This window comes from Malaclemys terrapin, chromosome 15 (genome assembly GCF_027887155.1).
Source record: "Malaclemys terrapin pileata isolate rMalTer1 chromosome 15, rMalTer1.hap1, whole genome shotgun sequence".
Taxonomy (NCBI): Eukaryota; Metazoa; Chordata; order Testudines; family Emydidae; genus Malaclemys; species Malaclemys terrapin.
The window spans coordinates 16,523,513-16,541,742 of record NC_071519.1 but is presented as its reverse complement, the minus strand read 5'-3'; the positions used below and the strand labels follow the sequence as shown (position 1 = coordinate 16,541,742).

General features: G+C 48.2%; 1 protein-coding gene across 4 annotated transcripts in view; it reads right to left on the bottom strand.

Moving 5' to 3' along the window:
• Nucleotides 1–18,230, bottom strand: part of FEZ1 (fasciculation and elongation protein zeta 1) — a 157,164-nt gene that overhangs the window by 43,011 nt on the left and 95,923 nt on the right. For all 4 annotated transcript variants that reach the window (XM_054005452.1, XM_054005450.1, XM_054005451.1 and 1 more), the window contains 2 exons: nucleotides 12,590–12,861; nucleotides 3,469–3,549 (listed from right to left, as the gene is read on the bottom strand). In XM_054005452.1, the coding sequence (XP_053861427.1) occupies nucleotides 3,469–3,549; nucleotides 12,590–12,861 (353 nt within the window). The remainder of the gene's footprint in view (nucleotides 1–3,468; nucleotides 3,550–12,589; nucleotides 12,862–18,230) is intronic.

The following is an 18,230-nucleotide window of genomic DNA, read 5'->3' as shown; positions in this document are numbered from 1 at the left end:
TCTGGGATGCCAAAATTGAAAATAATGTATGTCAAATTCGTAATTTGAACTCCACTGGAACGCCTTTTCTTACACACTCTAGGACCCCACTGGAATGCCCTGTCCCACACACTCTAGGACCCCACTGGAATGCCCTTTCTTACACACTCTACGAACCCACTCATGCTAGGGACCTACTGTAACACCCTATCCCATACATGCTATTGTCCCATTGAAACACCCTTTGTCACACATCCTAGGACAGTAGGACTCAATAGAACACCCCACTACACACACACTTGAGTCCCAATAGAAAGCTCTGTCCCACTAACACTAAGGGGACAGGCTGCAATACCCTGGCCCACGCATGCTAGGACCCCACTGGAATGTCTTATCCCATACACACTAATGTCCCACTGAGATGCCCTGTCACACAGAAGCTAGGTTCCACTGGACTGTTATGTGGCACGTTAGACACCACTGCAAGGCCCAGACCCACACACACTAGGAACCCATTGGAATGCCTGTCCCACACAGGCTTCAGGTTCCACTAAACCCCCCAGGCCCACATGCACTAGGCCCCCACTGGGAATGCCCTGTTGCACATAGAGGCTATAACCCAACAGGAAGGTCTAGGCCCATACATATGAAGAACACCATAGAATCATAGAAGATTAGGGATGGAAGAGACCTCAAGAGGTCATCTAGTCCAACCCCCTGCTCAAAGCAGGACCAACCCCAACTAAATCATCCCAGCCAGGGCTTTGTCAAGACAGGCCTTAAAAACACTAAGGATGGAGAGTCCACCACCTCCCTTGGTAACCCCCCATTCCAGTGCTTCACTACCCTCCTAGTGAAAAAGTTTTTCCTAATATCCAACCTAGACCTCCCCCACTGCAACTTGAGACCATTGCTCTTTGTTCTGTCAGCTGCCACCACTGAGAACAGCCGAGCTCCATCCTCTTTGGAACCCCCCTTCAGGTAGTTGAAGGCTGCTATCAAATCCCCCCTCACTCTTCTCTTCTGCAAACTAAATAAGCCCAGTTTCCTCAACTTCTCCTCATAAGTCATGTGCCCCAGCTCCCTAATCATTTTCGTTGCCCTCCGCTGGACTCTCTCCAATTTGTCCACATCCTTTTTGTAGTGGGGGGCCCAAAATTGGATTCAATACTTCAGGTGTGGCCTCACCAGTGCCGAACAGAGGGAAATAATCACTTCCCTCGGTCTGGTCGCAACGCTCCAATTAATACAGCCAATATACTGTTAGCCTTCTTGGCAACAAGGGCACACTGTTGACATATATCCAACTCTCATCCACTGTAATCCCCAGGTCCTTTTCTGCAGAACTGCCGCTTAGTCAGTCAGTCCCTAGTCTGTAGCAATGCATGGGATTCTTCCGTCCTAAGTGCAGGACTCTGCACTTGTCCTTGTTGAACCTCATCAGATTTCTTATGGCCCAACCCTCCAATTTGTCTAGGTCACTCTGGACCCTATCCCTACTCTCCAGCATATCTATCTCTCCTCCCAGCTTAGTGTCATCCGCGAACGTGCAGAGGGTGCAATCCATCCCATCGTCCAGATCATTAATGAAGATGTTGAACAAAACATTTTGGGTTGTAGAATGGTATTGCATCACCTTCAGCACCAGGTCTGTAAAGTAGTTCAGCAGCCGTAACAACAGCGAGCCAGGCTAATCAACAACTACGGTAAATTCACCATCTAACTCTTATTTTGTTGATTTACATCAAGAGAGGACTGGGATGGTCCAGACGCTCAGGCTTTACCCTGTCCGAGTTAATTTCATCCTACATAGCAGGCCCCTTTTGTTTAACGAATAGTTCCACATTATGGACTTTATTTTTAAGTAATTTGTCTTTTAACCATCTAGGGAATTAATTTAGAAAAACAATGGTAAAAACCCAGTCATTGTTACTGAGTGAAGTACTCACAAGTTAGGAAAGGCCATAATCTTAACCCTGCCCACTAGTGTGCATGCATCTTTATGACACGGTCATTAATCACATGATCATGCACTATGATTTCTGCCTCACTCCTGCCTCTTTCCATATGCAGGGTGAATGGTGCACAGTGAATGAGCAGGACTCATGTGGAATCACACCTCATTTGGGGTCAAACTCTCGGAAAAAATGTCTCCTCCAATGTGAAAAGTGGCAGGAGGGAATGTTTTATGAAGAAACCTCCACAAGGATTCTTATTCAGAAAGTACCCCATAGCATGTCATTGGAGGGAATGGGATCTGGCACTCCAGGGTAGATGCCAATAAGCACACCCTGAAATGTGGTGGATACATTGGGTACCATATGGACCACCAGCTTGGCCAGGGCCATCTGCACGGAGGTCTTGTGTCCTTTCACTGGATCTAACCCTTGTGAAACCCTCCCCAGGCAGCACAGATCCATCTAACATATGCTATCAGAGATCTTCAACCCCTAACACCAGCTTGGAGGCTCCTGGGGCCCCACAAGAGAGTCACAGAAGACTTAAACCAGCTCAAAGGTGTACTAATTTTCTGGATAACTTCTCTGGAGGCTGGAAGGAGACATACTGTAATGCCATAGCATAAGGAGCTCTTGAAGAGATCACAGAGTATTTAGGAAATAAGAACCACTATAGTTTTTGATGGTTTAGATTATTTCCGAACTAAAATGTGCTCATAATGGAGGACATAGTCTGAGTCAGTTCACTAAGCACTGGAGAGAGACAGGAAAGCAATGCAATTCTTCTAATGTTGAAATGAAGGGCTGAGCCAAGGAGCACAGCAAACAGGAGTGAGGCCTCAGATGAGCAGTGTGCAGTGTCTTTATTCCAAATGTCTTTTCCTCACACTCTGATTTCTTTCAGAATTCCAGACAGAGCAGTTTGAATGACCCCATACAGACAATATTGGCCATGATGTAGCTCCATTTTTGGTTACTGAATCCTTCTTTTAAAAGGTCATTATTCATAAGCATTCACCAAATCCTGTGGATGAATTATTTTCAGACTATTGACTAATCACAAACTGTTCGTTTCAACTATTTGCCCTTTGTTTTATGTGGTTGGTCATCTAAATCACACAGTATTGTTTCTGCTTCCTGTTTGGATGAGTGAAACTTTTTAAAAAGAAGAATGACTAGTGCCTAGTGAATAATGAATCACAAATTTTCTGACATGACTTTTCGGACGAGCAGTCCTTCATACTAAATTGTCTGAAAGATTTAGGATTTGCACACAATTTCTAAAATACCCAGCAGTGCCTGAATATTCATGGAAAATGGAAACCATGAGCCCAAAAGTCATCACAAACCAAACTAAGCACTTTTATTTGCAAGAATATTTGTAAATCAATTGGTTTAATATCAGCCGACTCTGTTCAAAACCTAGCTAGCTTCTTCAAATTAAATAGTAGAAATCTTTATGTTTATCAGAAGAAATGTTATGCATCCACTCCTGTGAGTACCTGATCTATGCAGAGGACTTTACACACACCTGTTTATCAGTTGCTGAGTTCCCAAATGTCTGCCGAATACCAGTCTGCAAGATATTAGAGATTCCTTCCATACTGAATCGCTGCATAGAAGAGAAAACATTTGATTTACGCAGTGCTAGAAGAGCAGACAGAGGTACTGCCTAGTGTGGCATGCAGTGTTTACAACATTTTAACATTTTATCATTTCTAATGAATGCCCTCACTAAAAGATCAGTTTTTTTCTTCTCAGTAACAGAATGCTGTTCTTTGCAGCATAGTCTGAGAAGTGGCTAGGTTAGAACATTGTCGCTTTAGCACCATCCATCAACTCCTTGTGTCTCATCATCCAACTAATGTGTCATTTTACCTTCCCTTCTTTTTATGTTTATCGGTTTTTCAATGTCCTTCCTAAGAAGATGTGATCCCCTGGGCCAGAGAGAGAAAGGGATAGAAGGTGAGAACAACTTTGTAGACACACACAGGCAATTGAACCTGCATCTCCCACATCCCAGCTGAGTGCGCCAGCCCCTGGGCTCTAAGTAGGGTGACCAGACGTCCCGATTTTATCGGGACTGTCCCGATATTTGCTTGTTTGTCCCACGTCCTGACCGGACAAACAAACAATTTTGCCCTCCGCTCTCGCCCCTCCCACCCCGACTCCACCCCCTCCTTCCCCCATTGGATCCCTCCCCAAATCCCCGCCCCCAGCCCTGCCCCCTCACTGCCCCATTGGATCCCGAGCCAGGCCTGGGGAGGAGACACCCCTGTGCAGCAGCCTAGGCACACGGGCCATGGCCGGCCGGGGGCCGGGGCCGGGAGTGCTGCAGTGCAGCGCGGAGGCTGCTCCAGCCCTGCAGCCCACGGGGCAGCGCAGTGGGTCCGGGGGCAGCGCGGAGTGGGCAGGGCCCAGGTGGGCGGCGTGGCCCAGGGGCATGGGCCGCCTGCCGGAGACACGTGGCAGAGAGGGGCTGCGGGGGTGAGACTTGTCCCAGGCGGGGCAGCCAGCGGACAGGGGTGAGGAGCCGGCCGGGGTCCCCCAAACTGATAAACTTCCCCGCTGCTGCCGGGGAGCCCCGCGCCTCTCCCGCTCGGCTGCGCTCCAGCAGCTTGCCCCGCCAGGAAGGAGCCGCTGGAGCGCAGCCGAGTGGGAGAGGTGCGGGGCTCCCCGCCGGTGGCGGGACGCGCTGCATGTGCCCGGGGCGGGCCGGGGGGCGGAAGGCTCTGTGGGGAAGGTAGCGCGCACGGCCGGGATGCTGTGTGCGATCCGGTGGCGCGGCTGGGGCCTGCTAATGCCCCCGGCCCTGCGAAACTGCTTTTTTTTGTTGTTGCTCCGCCGCCGTTTTTTGTTGTTGTTGTTGCTCCGTTGTGTCCCCCCCCCACGTCCCGATATTTCATCCCTGTGATCTGGTCACCCTAGCTCTAAGTTATAAAGAGGGCAGCACCACCTGGTCCTCTGCTTGCTAAAATGGCATAGGCACCTAACTCCAGGTGGTTTCATAGCTGAGAATCGCGAGCACAGATAAACACCTAGATTAGCCTCAACTTAGGTGCTTATCTCCATGAGCACACACTCCTCTGATCAGCATCTCCCATCGGCTAGCTTAGGTGGGAAGCCATCTAGGATGCTGACCTTTGTGAATTACTGCATAATCTCTTCCAATTCATTGTATAGTATAGAAACCTAGGCTGCCAACTCAGGCTTTGTGAATCACAGTGATTTTGGAGTCACCTAAAAGTTAGGTGCTGTGATGCTCAGCATTACAATGCCTAACTTCTTCTGTGATTCCAGCCCTGTTTGCTTTAGAGAAGAGATGAGTCAGAGGGGATAAAATAAAGCTTTACAAATCTATGAATGGTCCAAGGAAGGCAGATTGGGCACTTCTATTTCCCATGAGGCAAGAACAATGGGACACAAGAATGAATCTTAAAGGTGACAAATTTAAAACTTGTAAAAGGAAACACAATCCAAAGGTTGGAAGCTGAAGCTAGACAAATTCAAACTGGAAATAATGTGTACATTTTTAACGGTGAGGATTATTAACCACTGGAACAATTTACCAAGAGGCATCCTAGATTTTCCACTATGAACAACTTTTAAATCAAATTTGGATGTTTTTCTAAAAGCTGCGCTAGGAATTATTTTGGGGAAGTTCTATGGCCTGTGTTATACTAGATGATAACTAGTCCGTCTGTGTTAGACTAGATAATCACAATGGTCCCTTCTGGCTTTGGAATCTATGAAATATATTTTTACACAATGCACAATTAACCTGTGGAATACATTGCCACAAGATATCACTGACATCAAAAGACTAGCAGAGTTCAAAAAAGGACGACAAACTTTGGGTGATGCAAGTTATGTCAGTGTACAGCTGCCACAGTTAGCATATTGCTTGTGCTTGTACATACTTGGCTGCCTGCACTGGCACATCGCATGCTCTCTAGGAGTATTTATATCCATGCAAAGGGCAGTGCACCATGAGTAAGTACCCCAGTATGCCAGTGTGACCCTAACAGCATCCCAGTGCAAGAGGGCCAGGGGTCACTTGTATCTGTTAGTGAGTTTCAGATCATCTGGCCTGTTCAGTGTACCCCAATTCACTAATGTCATAATCTGTCAAAAGATAGCATGTAAAATATCAATATAAAGCAATAACACGCTGATTATTAATATTCTTGCATGGTGTATGTATGGTAAATGCCCAAATGGACCATACCAATATGAAGGAATGTGGAACTAAACTGTGTTTACCAGACAAGTCTGGGGAATTGGATAAACAAGTTTCTCTCAGAAAAAGGACAGACCAACGCCTCCAGCCAGGTGTCACAGAATCAACTGGCAATCACATGTCAAGTGGACATTGATTTGCACTTTAGCAAACACCGATGGGGGAAGAAGCCAGCATGGAATCTCTTTCATCAGCAGACTCCATGCCACCTTCTGCAAAACTTGAATGAACTTTATTTTGGGGGTAACCTTCAGAAGAATCCATTTCAAAGGTTCACTGGATTATAAAAGACAGGTATAAAGAACCCCAAGTTATCATTCACCTAAGAAGACAAAGGGCCAGAGAACTTGGGGGAGGGATAGCTCAGTGGTTTGAGCATTGCCCTGCTAAACCCAGGGATCTGGGGCAAAATCAGTACTTGGTCCTGCTAATGAAGGCAGGGGGCTGGACTTGATGACCTTTCATGGTCCCTTCCAGTTCTAGGAGATAAGATATCTCCATTAATTTAATTTTTTTATTTTTTGGACTTTTATAGAAAATCCTGACAAAGGGGGAGGAATATGCTTCCACCTTGCTGGGAAGTGGTTTGGGAAGAATCTTATCTTGAACCAGGACTGTAGCATTCTTAAATCTTAATATCTAGAAAGCGTTTTTCACTTTGATTTGCTTTTACCATTTATAAGTCTAGTCTTTATACTTGATCTCACGTGAAATCCTATTTCCTTTTGTCTTACTTTTAATCTAAATCAATTCAGTGCCGTTTGAACTGAAGTGATTATTAACTCCAATTAAAGTGGTAAGCTATACAGTTTGTCTCTTTAGAGGAGCAAACAAACCATATTATCCCTCTGAATGGTCCAGCAAAGGGCTGGACATTGCAGATCACATGGTTTGGGGGAAAATCCAGAGTGAGTGATGTTGGGGTCATCTTGCCAGGTGAAACCAAGGCTGGTGGAGGCCAGAGTGTTGCTGTGGTGCAAGAAGCAGGCTGCTGGAGTCAGAGTTGTTGGTCCAGAGAGGCTTATCACACACAGACACTCAGTGCATGTTTGTATGCTGCCTGGAAGCTACAGCAGCAGAGCATTTTACAAGGCACTGAGGATTATAAAGCAGATGCTGACAACCAAGCCGGTCTGGATTGCACCCCACAACATGACAGCCACATGCCACCATCCAGCACAATGCCTTCTGGGAAGTTTTTGCACTGTGTTGTGGGGTAAAATGAGTTACACAGGTAACTCTTGGAAATTGGGGTCAAGCTCCCATCATGCAACTTTTTCTATTGCATAATGCTATCTCTTTCCCATGATTTTTACACCTTTGTTAAGATCCCACAAGCCGGCATAGCACTGTTCAGTGTCCACCATCTTTGACAGAAGCATGGACCCGACACAGCTCTGAACTATTCTCATGAGTGTTGCAAATACAGGACACATGATTCTTCAGTATTATCAGGAAACACTACAACAGTGGAGGGCATGATGATTTCTTTGAGGACAGATTGCTAGAGGACACAGCGAAAAACAATTCAAGGTTCTTAGTGACATTCACAGAGCAGCTTCACACAGTGCAGCAATACTTCTGGGCCTGAGAAACAAGCACTAACTGGTGGTATCACCTCATAATGCAGTTTTGGGATGATGAGCAGTCAGAACTTTCAGATGCAAAAAGCCACATTCCAGGATCTGTGCCTGAGCTCGCCGCAGCCTTCCAGCACATAGACACCAGAATGAGAACTGTGTTGACAGTTGAGAAGCAAGTGGTGATCACACTCTTGAACAGGGACGGGCAAACTTTTTGGCCCGAGGGCTACATCGGGGTTGCAAAACTGTATGGAGGGCCAGGTAGGGAAGGCTGTGCCTCCCCAAACAGCCTGGACCCCGCCCCCATCCGCCTCCTCCCACTTCCCACCTCCTGACTGCCCCCCTCAGAACCCCCAACCCATCCAATACCCCCACTCCTTGTCCCCTGACTGCCCCCTCCCGGGACCCCCTGCCCCTAACAGCCGCCCGGGACCCCTCCCCCTTTCTAATCCCCCTTCTCCCTGTCCCCTGACTGCCCCAACTCCTATCCACACCCCCACCCCCTGACAGGTCCTCCCACGCCTATCCAAGTGCCCCCTTTTCCTCATCCCCTGACCACCCCCCCATAACCTCTGCCCCCCTACTCCCTGTCCCCTGACTGCTCCCGGGACCTCCTGCCCTTTATCCAACCCCCCCTGCTCCCCATCCCCTTACCATGCCGCTCAGAGCAGGAGGAGCTCTCAGCCCCACCGCCCGGCTGGAGCCAGCCACACTGCCAGAGCGCTGGCAGCACGGCAAGCTGAGGCTGCGTGGGAGAGGGCACATCAGGGGAGGGGCTGAGGGCTAGCCTCCCCGGTCAGGAACTCAAGACCTGGGCAGGATGGTCCCACGGGCCAGATGTAGTCCACGGGCCATAGTTTGCCCACCTCTGCTCTAGAAGCTTGCAATGCCGGATTGCTAACTGTCAGAGGGAAATCATTCTGGAGTTGGAAAATGCACAGTGGGGGAAGCTGTCAGGCAGTTGGATAGGGCCATTAATCGTGTCCTGCTATGTAGGACTGCAACTCTCAGGCCATGTCTACACTGGCCATTGAATGACAAAACGTTTGTCTTTTAGAGGTGTTAAACCCCCTGCCCCGACAGACAAAAGTTTTGCTGTGGCAAGTGCCAGTGTGAACAGCGCGTTGTCGGCAGGCGCGCTCTCCTGCCGACAATGCGAATGCCACTCACTGGGAGTAGAAGTTTTTTGTCAGCAGGAGAGCCGACAAACAGCAGTTACACTGCATGACTTTTAGCGGCACAGCTTTGGGGACACAGTCATAAGGGCCGGCTCTAACTTTTTTGCTGCCCCAAGCAGCAAAAAAAAGCGCCGCCCCGCTGAGCCCCCCCGCCGAGCACCACGCCACCGGAACCGCCCCCCCCAAGCGCCGCGCCCCACGCCGCCCCCCCCGAGCACCGCGCCACCGGAACCCCCCCTGAACGCCGCGCCCCGCGCCCCCCCCGCCGAGCGCCAAACCGCTGGAACCCTTCCCTGAGCGCCGCACCTGGCGGCGCCCCCCCGCCGCGCAGCCGGAGTGCCCCCTGCCGAGCACCGCACCGCCAGAGCACCCGCCCCCAGAATGCCGCGCCGCGCTGCCCCCCGCCACCCCAAGATTGGCCGCCCCTTACCAGGTGCCGCCCCAAGCATGTGCTTGGTTGCCTGGTGCCTGGAGCCGGCCCTGACAGTCATGTCGCTAAAAGCTGTGTCGTTTAGACATAGCCTCAGAAATATGCAGAACATAGTGGACTGATTTGCAACAGTGCAGTTCCTGAACTGTGGTGGAGCAACAGACAGCACACATATCCCTGTTTTGGCACCAGACCACCTTCCTATAGAATACATCAAAAGAAAGGGCTATTTTTCTATGGTTATGCAAGACTTGGTGGATCTCCAGGGATGCTTCACCAATATTAGTGTGAGCTGGTCAGGGAAGGTGCATGATGCTGTCATCTTTAAGAACACAGGACCGATCAGAAAGCTGCAGAAAGGGACATTCTTTCCCAACCACAAGTACTGGATGCTTTGAGTACTTCTATACATTCTGCAATAGGTGTGATGAACTTGTAAAGATGAATTTGTCTTCAAAAATAGAATTTTATTGACTGGTGAAAGCAGTGAAAAAATGTGCAGCTAAAAAAGGACAACACAATACAAATTTCAAACATAAATTAACTGAACAGAACTTTAAATTTAAAAAGGCAGCAAAGATTTAGAAAGGCAGCTGCCAGGTGTCATTTCAGTGCACAAATGCAGTCCATTTTAGCTACACATACAGCAGCCGTGCCTCTTGTAGGTCAATGCTGTATGTGAAGTTGCAGTTGTCCTTACTGTCTGCTAGCGTGGAGTGGTGGGGTATGTATGTGACCCATGATTCCAAGTGGACTGTTGCAGGGTGTAGGAAGATGCCACTATGGACGTCTCCAGGGACTGCAGAGGGTGGCAAATCCATGATTGTTGGACCTTTAGGTCAACTAGAGTTTGCAGCATATGTGTTTGCTACCTGAGAAGCCCCATTATGTCCTGGTGCATCTCCCTCTCCTTTTCCTGATGAGATTCTTGGGTCTTTCTCCATTTCCCCATGTTCTTTCTATCCCTCTCCATGCCTTCTGCCATTGGCCATCCAGGCCCTTTGTCCGCGTTCCAATTCAGCACTGGCTTGTAGGATCTCCTCTTCTTTCTCCTTCACATCAGAGTCAGGTGTTCCATGAGTATGAAGAGGGTACCCCTCAAGACCTCAACAGCAGCAGCTATAGATAAAACAGACATGTATCATTGTATTTACAGTCACAACAACAATTGCCTTCCCTCATTCCCATAAAAAACGTTAGTAAGACATGCTTCTTGACACTTCAGCTGTGGAGCGCCTCTGCATAGCACAGCTCTCCATCCCAGCCATAGTGAGTATCATCTATGAGTGGTCACATGAGGGGGAAGGGGAGGGCATTAACATTTTCAGTTGCTGAAACAATTTGGTCTCTATTTTTATGGGTATAAGTATAGGGCATTGGCACTGAAAATTGGCACTGTTTTCCACAGGCTGGGGTGATTTTTACTGAAATCACACTCCTGAGGGTAACAAAGGCACAGAGAACACAGCTGCTGTTGGCGTCCTGAAGCCACCTGGGCCAATATGCCACTAGTTTACTGCAATGGTGTCAGCTGAACTTATTGCAGAGTAGTGTGGGACAATGTCCTACCATGAAGGAAGAAAGAAGGCAGCCTCCCTAGAAACCTGTGGGAGAGGACTGCAGAGTCTGTCCATGAAAGTGTCATCAAAATCTCTCAGGAGGACAGAAGGGACATTCCTATGTGCATCAATAAATTGCTTTGCACACCCCGAACTGGGAATGAGCAGATATCAACTCTACCTGTACTGCCACTTCTTCTCATATGTATAAAACAATGAAAAGTTGATACATATGTCTTTGGTAACTTAGGATGGCCCAGGCTTATCTTTATGTTTAACCAGTGTAAGGGAAAATGCATGCACACACTTACCCGAATTTCCTTCCCCTGGATCGGGCTCATCCGTGCTTGGCTGGTGAGATCAGCTAGACTGCAGTGGAGTCTTAAACAGGTCCTGGATTGCAGCGTAGCTGGACCTTCCCACCATGTGTCCTTTCTCCTCCTCGTTGCTGTTCACAGCAGGATTCTGTGTGTTGGGCTCCACCGAGGTATCTGCAGTGGGCTGCTGGGTGCTGGTGGGGTCTCTGGCAAGTATGGCATGCAGCTTGTCATACAAGTGGCAGGTCTGTGGCTCAGCACCAAATTGAGTGTTGTGGTATGGGCCCCTCAATTCCTTAATTTCCACATGGCATGGCTGCTGATCTCTGTTACACCCCTTTTGCCCACATCCCCTGTGCAAATTGTTCATAGATGTCCATGTTTCTACGACTACTCCTTATCTGTGCTTCTTCTCCCCACAGGCCCAGTTGATTCAATACCTCCTGTCTACTGCAGGCAGGAGTACGTCTGGAGCGTGTAGCTGGAATGGTTGGTTGGGCAGCTGCACACAACAAGGGAGAGCTGCTAGGTGTGCTTGCCAAGCTGGGCAATCAGTCTTTCATAAATACACAGGGTGATTTTAAGGGTGGGAGGGGGCTTCCAGTCTCTGTGACCCCTGGGCCGTGGAGTTTACAATTGTGTCCAGAGTGGTCAGTGTTGGGCATTGTGGGACAGCTGCTGGAGGTCTGTTACAGCTGACATAGGTCACACAGTGTCTACACTCACACTGCATTGATCACAGTCCATCAACAATGACTCATTTCTGTTTGGGGAGGTGGTTTTGCTGGGTGCTTATGTCGGCGGGACACAAATTTGAGTGTAGACACATGCACAAACAAATCAACGAAAGGTGACTTATGTCACCTTAACTTTGTAGTGTAGACCAGGCCTGAGAAGCAGTGATATTAATGCAAGTTTTTAGACATTTGGAGAACACTGGGTGTGAATTCTCATGATTTCTTTGAGATCAGCATATTTTTTTAGCCGCAGTTATTCTGACTAAGTAGCGTTGGTTCCCTGTAAATATAAATCAGTAGAGTCTCTGTGAAAGTGTGAAAAGTTCTCATGCATGGAAACCAGCAGTGTGGAAATGATTTTAATAGGCACTATTAAGGCTGAGTTGCTTGCTGTTCCAGACTCCATTCTTCTGGGGGGAAGGCGGCTTTTACTTTAAATTGATACATTTATCTAAATTAAATAATCTGAAGATTACTTCGATTATTAGGAGCGCCCATTTCATACCTATCTCTTTAAAGAGATAGCTTCCCCTGCTCTCCAGAATGGCCATGATCACCCCTATCTACTCTTTGCAATGTCTCACTGCACATGGGGATTTCTCACATACCTTGAGAGGCATTTGGGTGCCCCTTTCTATTCGGCTGCTCTGCAGACTCAGTCCTTTCTCTTTCCTCCTCCTTTTCATGAGCTCTCTGTGCTCTTTTTGCTTGTTCTGGACCTCAATCAGCACGGTGATGAAGGAGTTCTTCACCTCTTTCTCGAACTCCAGCTCATCTCGACGAGCCAGCTGCTGCACCAGCTCTTCTGAGTAGTCACGGATGGCACCCTCCACGTGATCCAGCAGCTCGGCCAACTCAGACACTGACATCTGTTCCAAACCTTCGCAATCAGAAGAGGTACACATTCATTTAAAAATACTGGATGCAAATGGGTAATATGGGGCAGAGATTTTGTGTCTTGTGAGTGGAATGTCAGAAAAGCTCAACCAGCGCCACAGAGACATGGCACTTCTAAGCCTGGCTGCTTAAATTATGATTCATGTTCATTGGTACAAAACTGCTAAATTAAGTATATCACTTTATACGACTATAAAACCTGCCGGTTTCCAGAAGAATGACTTCAGCCAAATTTCATTAGGCTGAGGTAGCACCAAACTAAGCAGGGTTGGTCCTGCTCAGACCTTCAATGAAAAGCCAGGGTACTGCAGGAAATGGAGTGGGTGGTGAAGTAGGAAACATTTTGGGCGAGGTGCTTATTTGCCACATAAGTCCAACATTTAGGTGCCACTGAGATCCTCAACCCCCCACTCAGCTGCCTCCTAACTCTGTAGGCACCTAAAATCCATAGGTCCATAAAACCCTACCAGGAAGCACGCACAGTCTAGGAACCTTCATACTTATCTCATGCCTAAGCCCCAATGTTCCCGCACCTATCTTTCCTGAGGGGCCCAATTTGGTCGGAGTTCTCAGAGCCCTCTTAATCACATAAAATGGCCACCAGAGGAGGAGGTGGCGCTACCCTTATGACCTTTAGATCAGTGATTACTGCATTCACCCAGGATGTGGGAGACTCATATTCAGGTCCCCCTCTCTGCCACATGGGGGGAAGGTATTTGCACTTGGGTGTCCCCCATTCTTGGGAAAGTGGCCTAACTACTGGGCTACGTGGAATTCTACAGGGGGGCACTCTCAGTCTCTCCTGAGGAAGCTGTTCCACTGGGTAAATATAATTATACATTGGACACAGGGCCGTCTCTACCATTTTTGCCGCCCCAAGCAAAAAAAAAAAAAAAAGCTGCCCGGACTATGCCGCCCCCCGCCCCAAGAATGGATGGAATGCTTCCTTCGCTGGTGCCTGGAGCCGCCCCTGATTGGACAAGATCAACAGAGGGAGAATGACTCTACTGCCCAGTGATTAGGGAAATCATCTGGGAGATTCACGGTACAGTCGCCCTGCCTCAGTGCCTATGTAATTGTTTATATACAGGGTAAGAGCTCCATCAGAATACCCCACACCTGTTGGTTAGGGCATTCTTCCAGAAGGGGTAAAACCTACATTCATGTCCTTGTTCCACATCAGGCAGAAGGAGGAACTGAGCCTGGTTGGCAAACTAGGCACTAATTGCATTCTTCTTTGTAAATAAGTGTGGTATTACCTCATCTGGATGCATAGGTAGCTCAGAAGGGGGGTTGTTAAAGAGCCCAGTAAAGGTAAATCAACAACAGAGCTTAGAGAATATGGTGGCTATTACTGGGAGATGATACTTCCAGGTGCCAGAAAAGTCACCAGGTTTTGGTTTGTCCAGGCTGAGACCCTAAAAGATCAAAAGCCCTGGATTGGTTTAAAAGGTGCCGCTGGCAGATAGGGAGGGGGCAAGTGGTCAGCTCAGCTCTGCTGGAGTTTGATAGAGAGACAGCAAGTCAGCCTGCTGAAAGCTGACACAGAGATTGACTGTGAGTCAGGGTCTGCTGCAAGCAAGCTGTAACTTGGTGCCCAATAAGAATAGGGGACAAAGTCATATCTATGTAGGGGCTTGAGGGGCATGCCAAGCATAGGTAAGACAATATGTGTATAGGTCTCTTTCTTATTTTTAAATCAACTTCTCGAAGCTCCATGTACCATTTGGGCAAAATAAGGCATCCTTTGTTCTGGAGAAGCTGCTTCTGTGTCACTGAGCACAGACCCCCCAGAGGAGAAGTCTGGCAGGATCCATGCTCAGTTGGACTTGCTGGATAACACAGTTGGTGTCCTGGGAGGTGTAACCCAGAGACCCAGTCAGAGAGTGGCTGGATTGGAGAATCCTACTCCAGAGAGAAACAGAGGCCAGAGCCTGCCACTTAAAAGGGGAGTCCTTGGGGAAGTGGAAGAGGGTCTCAGAAAGGGCAGCCTATACTTGGGTCTCCCACATCTGGCTCAGTGCTCTGTCACTGGGCTAAAAGTCATAAGAGGGGCACCACTTCCTTGTCCTTGTGAGAAAAGGGTTAGAGACCTAACTCCAGGAGAGGGTTCACAGCTGTGAATCCTGGACGGAGAGAGTGCCTCCCTCTAACCTGGATTTAGGTGCCTAACTCCTTTGGGGTGGTGGGGCTTAGGCCAGACCCCTCTCCTCAGCATTTCTTATTGGCTAGTTTAGGGAGCTCCTGGCTCAGATCCCATTCTTAGGCACCTATCTCTCCATGTGCATTGTACAGGGAGCCTGGGCACCTAACTTGGGGCTGTGGACTCCATTGGGTGGCAAGGCATCTAAAAGTTAGGCACTGCAATGATGAGTGTTGTGACACCAATGTCCTTTTGCCCCAGCAGTCAGTATTGAAGCAATATTCCCCCAAGGCAGTAGGGGGCTTTAGGCACTGGGGGAGCCAGCTTTCAGATAAGATGTAAAACCTGCTGTGCTGACCACTTGCAGTTATTAAAAATCCCATGGCACTTTTGCAAAGAATAGATGTTAAAACTGATGTCTTGGCCAAAACAATGCCTAAATACTACAGTTAATACCTCAGAATGGCTAGACAGAAATGCCAATTTGGGTAATTAATTTGGTTCTTTGACGTCCCCCCTGTAATTTCCACTTGATATAAATTCATTCTAATTCCTGCTGAAAAATGTTGTGCAAAGTTGCTGCATGCTGTTAAAAAGATGTTTTTTTCTGCATTTCAGAGACAACTGCATTTCAGTAGTGATGAAGTAACATATATATATGTAAACGTTTGTAAGGTGCTTTGGTAGCCTTCTGAATCAAAAGAACAGCGGGTACATTTTTCAAAAGCACTTAGGGGCTAGATCTCGAAAAGGAGTTACGTGTTGCAAACACCTAACTCCTATGCAGGCCCCCCAGATAATGCCTGGGAAGAGTTTGGCACCTAAGAATGAGATCCTCACCCACCAGTAAGCTGAGCATACAGCCAGCTAAGCTAGCCAGCAGCAAAATGTGGAGCAAAGGGGTGGGGTGTAGAGCCCAGATTCACAGAGGTATTTAGGCACCTATCTCTGCTGAGGAGTCTCAGCTATAAACACTCTTCTAGAGTTAGGCACCTATGCCAAGGCAGCATTATGTCATTAGAAAGCACAGATACCCAGTAGTCAGAACACGCTCCTGGTGTTTGGGACACCCCCGTTCAAACACCTGCTTTGGAGCAGGGACTTGAGGCTAGACTTCTACCACCCAGCTGAGGGCCCTCACCACAGTGCCATTGTGAAAGGGAGCTGCCGGCCCCTTACTGAAACTTAGTGGGGGGTTTGGTTGACCCTCTCTCAGTTCTTTAAAAAAAAAAGGGAAGGGCCAATGAGAAATGAGACTGATAGTCTCCCAGGGCCAATAGGGAGAGGCCAGTGTTCCAGGTCAGCCCAATTGCCAGGGCAGGCTGGCCAATGAGGGAGTCAGGAGCCTCGGGGGCCCGTCCTCCATGTGAGCAGCAGCTGCCTATGCCAGAGTAGGGCAGAGCTAAGGGGAGAGTAGCAGCCCAAGCTGAGCTGGAAGCAGGGAAGCAGCACAGAGCCAGAGGAGGGGGAGCGGGAGCTGGAGCAATGGAGCAATGCAGACCAGCCACGCCAACAGTGAGCCAGGGCTGAGTTGCAGGACCAGATCCTGGATAGTGATGCTGGCCATGCCTCAAGTAACACTACAGCAGAATGTGGTGAGCAACTAGGGAGAGCAAGGGGGGACCGTGGGCAGAGGACCCAGTGCTGGGAGACGTCACCAGACAAGAGGACCTTGAAAGTTGGACTGGGAGGAGGGACATGACCCAGACAGGAGGCTGATACTGGGGAGAAGGGTCCTGCCCCCTAGACTCTAGGCTGAGGGCATGTGGACACTACCAGGGCAGGTGTCCTACCCCTGGTATCACCACAGCACAGCCAGGGCGTGGAAGGGAAATCTGGGATGTGTGAGGAGCAGCCTGAATTTTTCTTACATCCCAGAGACAGTTGTTTGTGGTGTCCCCAGGCCCATACAGCAGGGTTACTTGTTTCCTTTAACCTTTCCCATTTTTTCCTTCTTTTTTACAGCTGTTGTTTAATAAATTGTATTTGGTCTGAACTATATATAATGATCAGTGGGTCAGGGAACCATCTGGTGCAGAGAGAGTACACGGAGTAGGGACACCCTAGCCCCTGTCCTAAGTAGCCACAACAAGACTGGGGGTTAAGACCCCCAGGAATCCTGGGTCCAGCCTTGTTGGGATTACGAGGACTCTGCCACACACAAGAGTGGAAGAGGAGTCCTTGAGTTCAGGCAGGCCTCTAGGTAAAGGGAGTTGGAGCAAGGACTCCAATCCTTTTGCTCACTGATTCCACCAGGGTAGTGCATAAGCCATGAAAGTTCCCCACAATAGCGCGACCAACCCCCACTAACAATTGTATATGCTGGACTAAGTTTCTCTCAATCTCTCCTGTTGAAGCAATAATTACATATTCATTGGGAGAGAGAAAGAAAGTGAGAGATTAATTCGATATTCTGGTGGTTAGGGCACTCATGGGAGATGTGGGAGAATCAGGTTCATGTCCTTGGTCAACTAAATGTTCAATTATTTACACAAAGTGAAACAGCTCCAGCAGGAGAGATTGAGGCACTATACCTATAGAATATGCAGTAGCCTAGTGGTTAAGGTCCTTTAGTAGTGAAAGGGATCTAGGTTCAGTTTCTTTAGAACAGGGGGTTTGAATCTGACTCCTGCATAAGTACCCTACTTGTTGGGTATCACACAAACAGGGCCCCAAGTAATCCTGACCAGTTTACCTCAATCTCAGAGGTAGCTAGAACGGTAACTGGAATTTATCTCATCATTCTGAGGAAAGACTTGTTTAATACAGAGCAATTATCACATATATGGATGAGGTTCAAGTCTCCTGAGTCTGTGTATATTTCAATACATTTTTATTTTCAGTCAGTTTTTAATGGCCTGTAAGAATATCATTTAAATATGATAACATGCTGTGTAGGACAGGATGTAATATACAGCACCACATAGCAGGAACACATCACACTGCTATGTGCATGGGCTTCATCTCAAACACCATGTCCAATTAAAGTTCTCAGTCCTGATTTTCAAAGCCCTGAATGGAATTGGCCCTACTTATCTGAAAGACACCCTCTCTCTCCTTGCATGATTGGAACCTTCCCTAAGAGCTACTTTGCAGTGCAATAATAAAACTGTGACCACTTGTGGAGGCTTGTGGGTGTGGCAGACAGAATTTTCACCACACCTGGACCAAGGAACTCACTGCCAGCTAAAATAACAATGACCATGGAC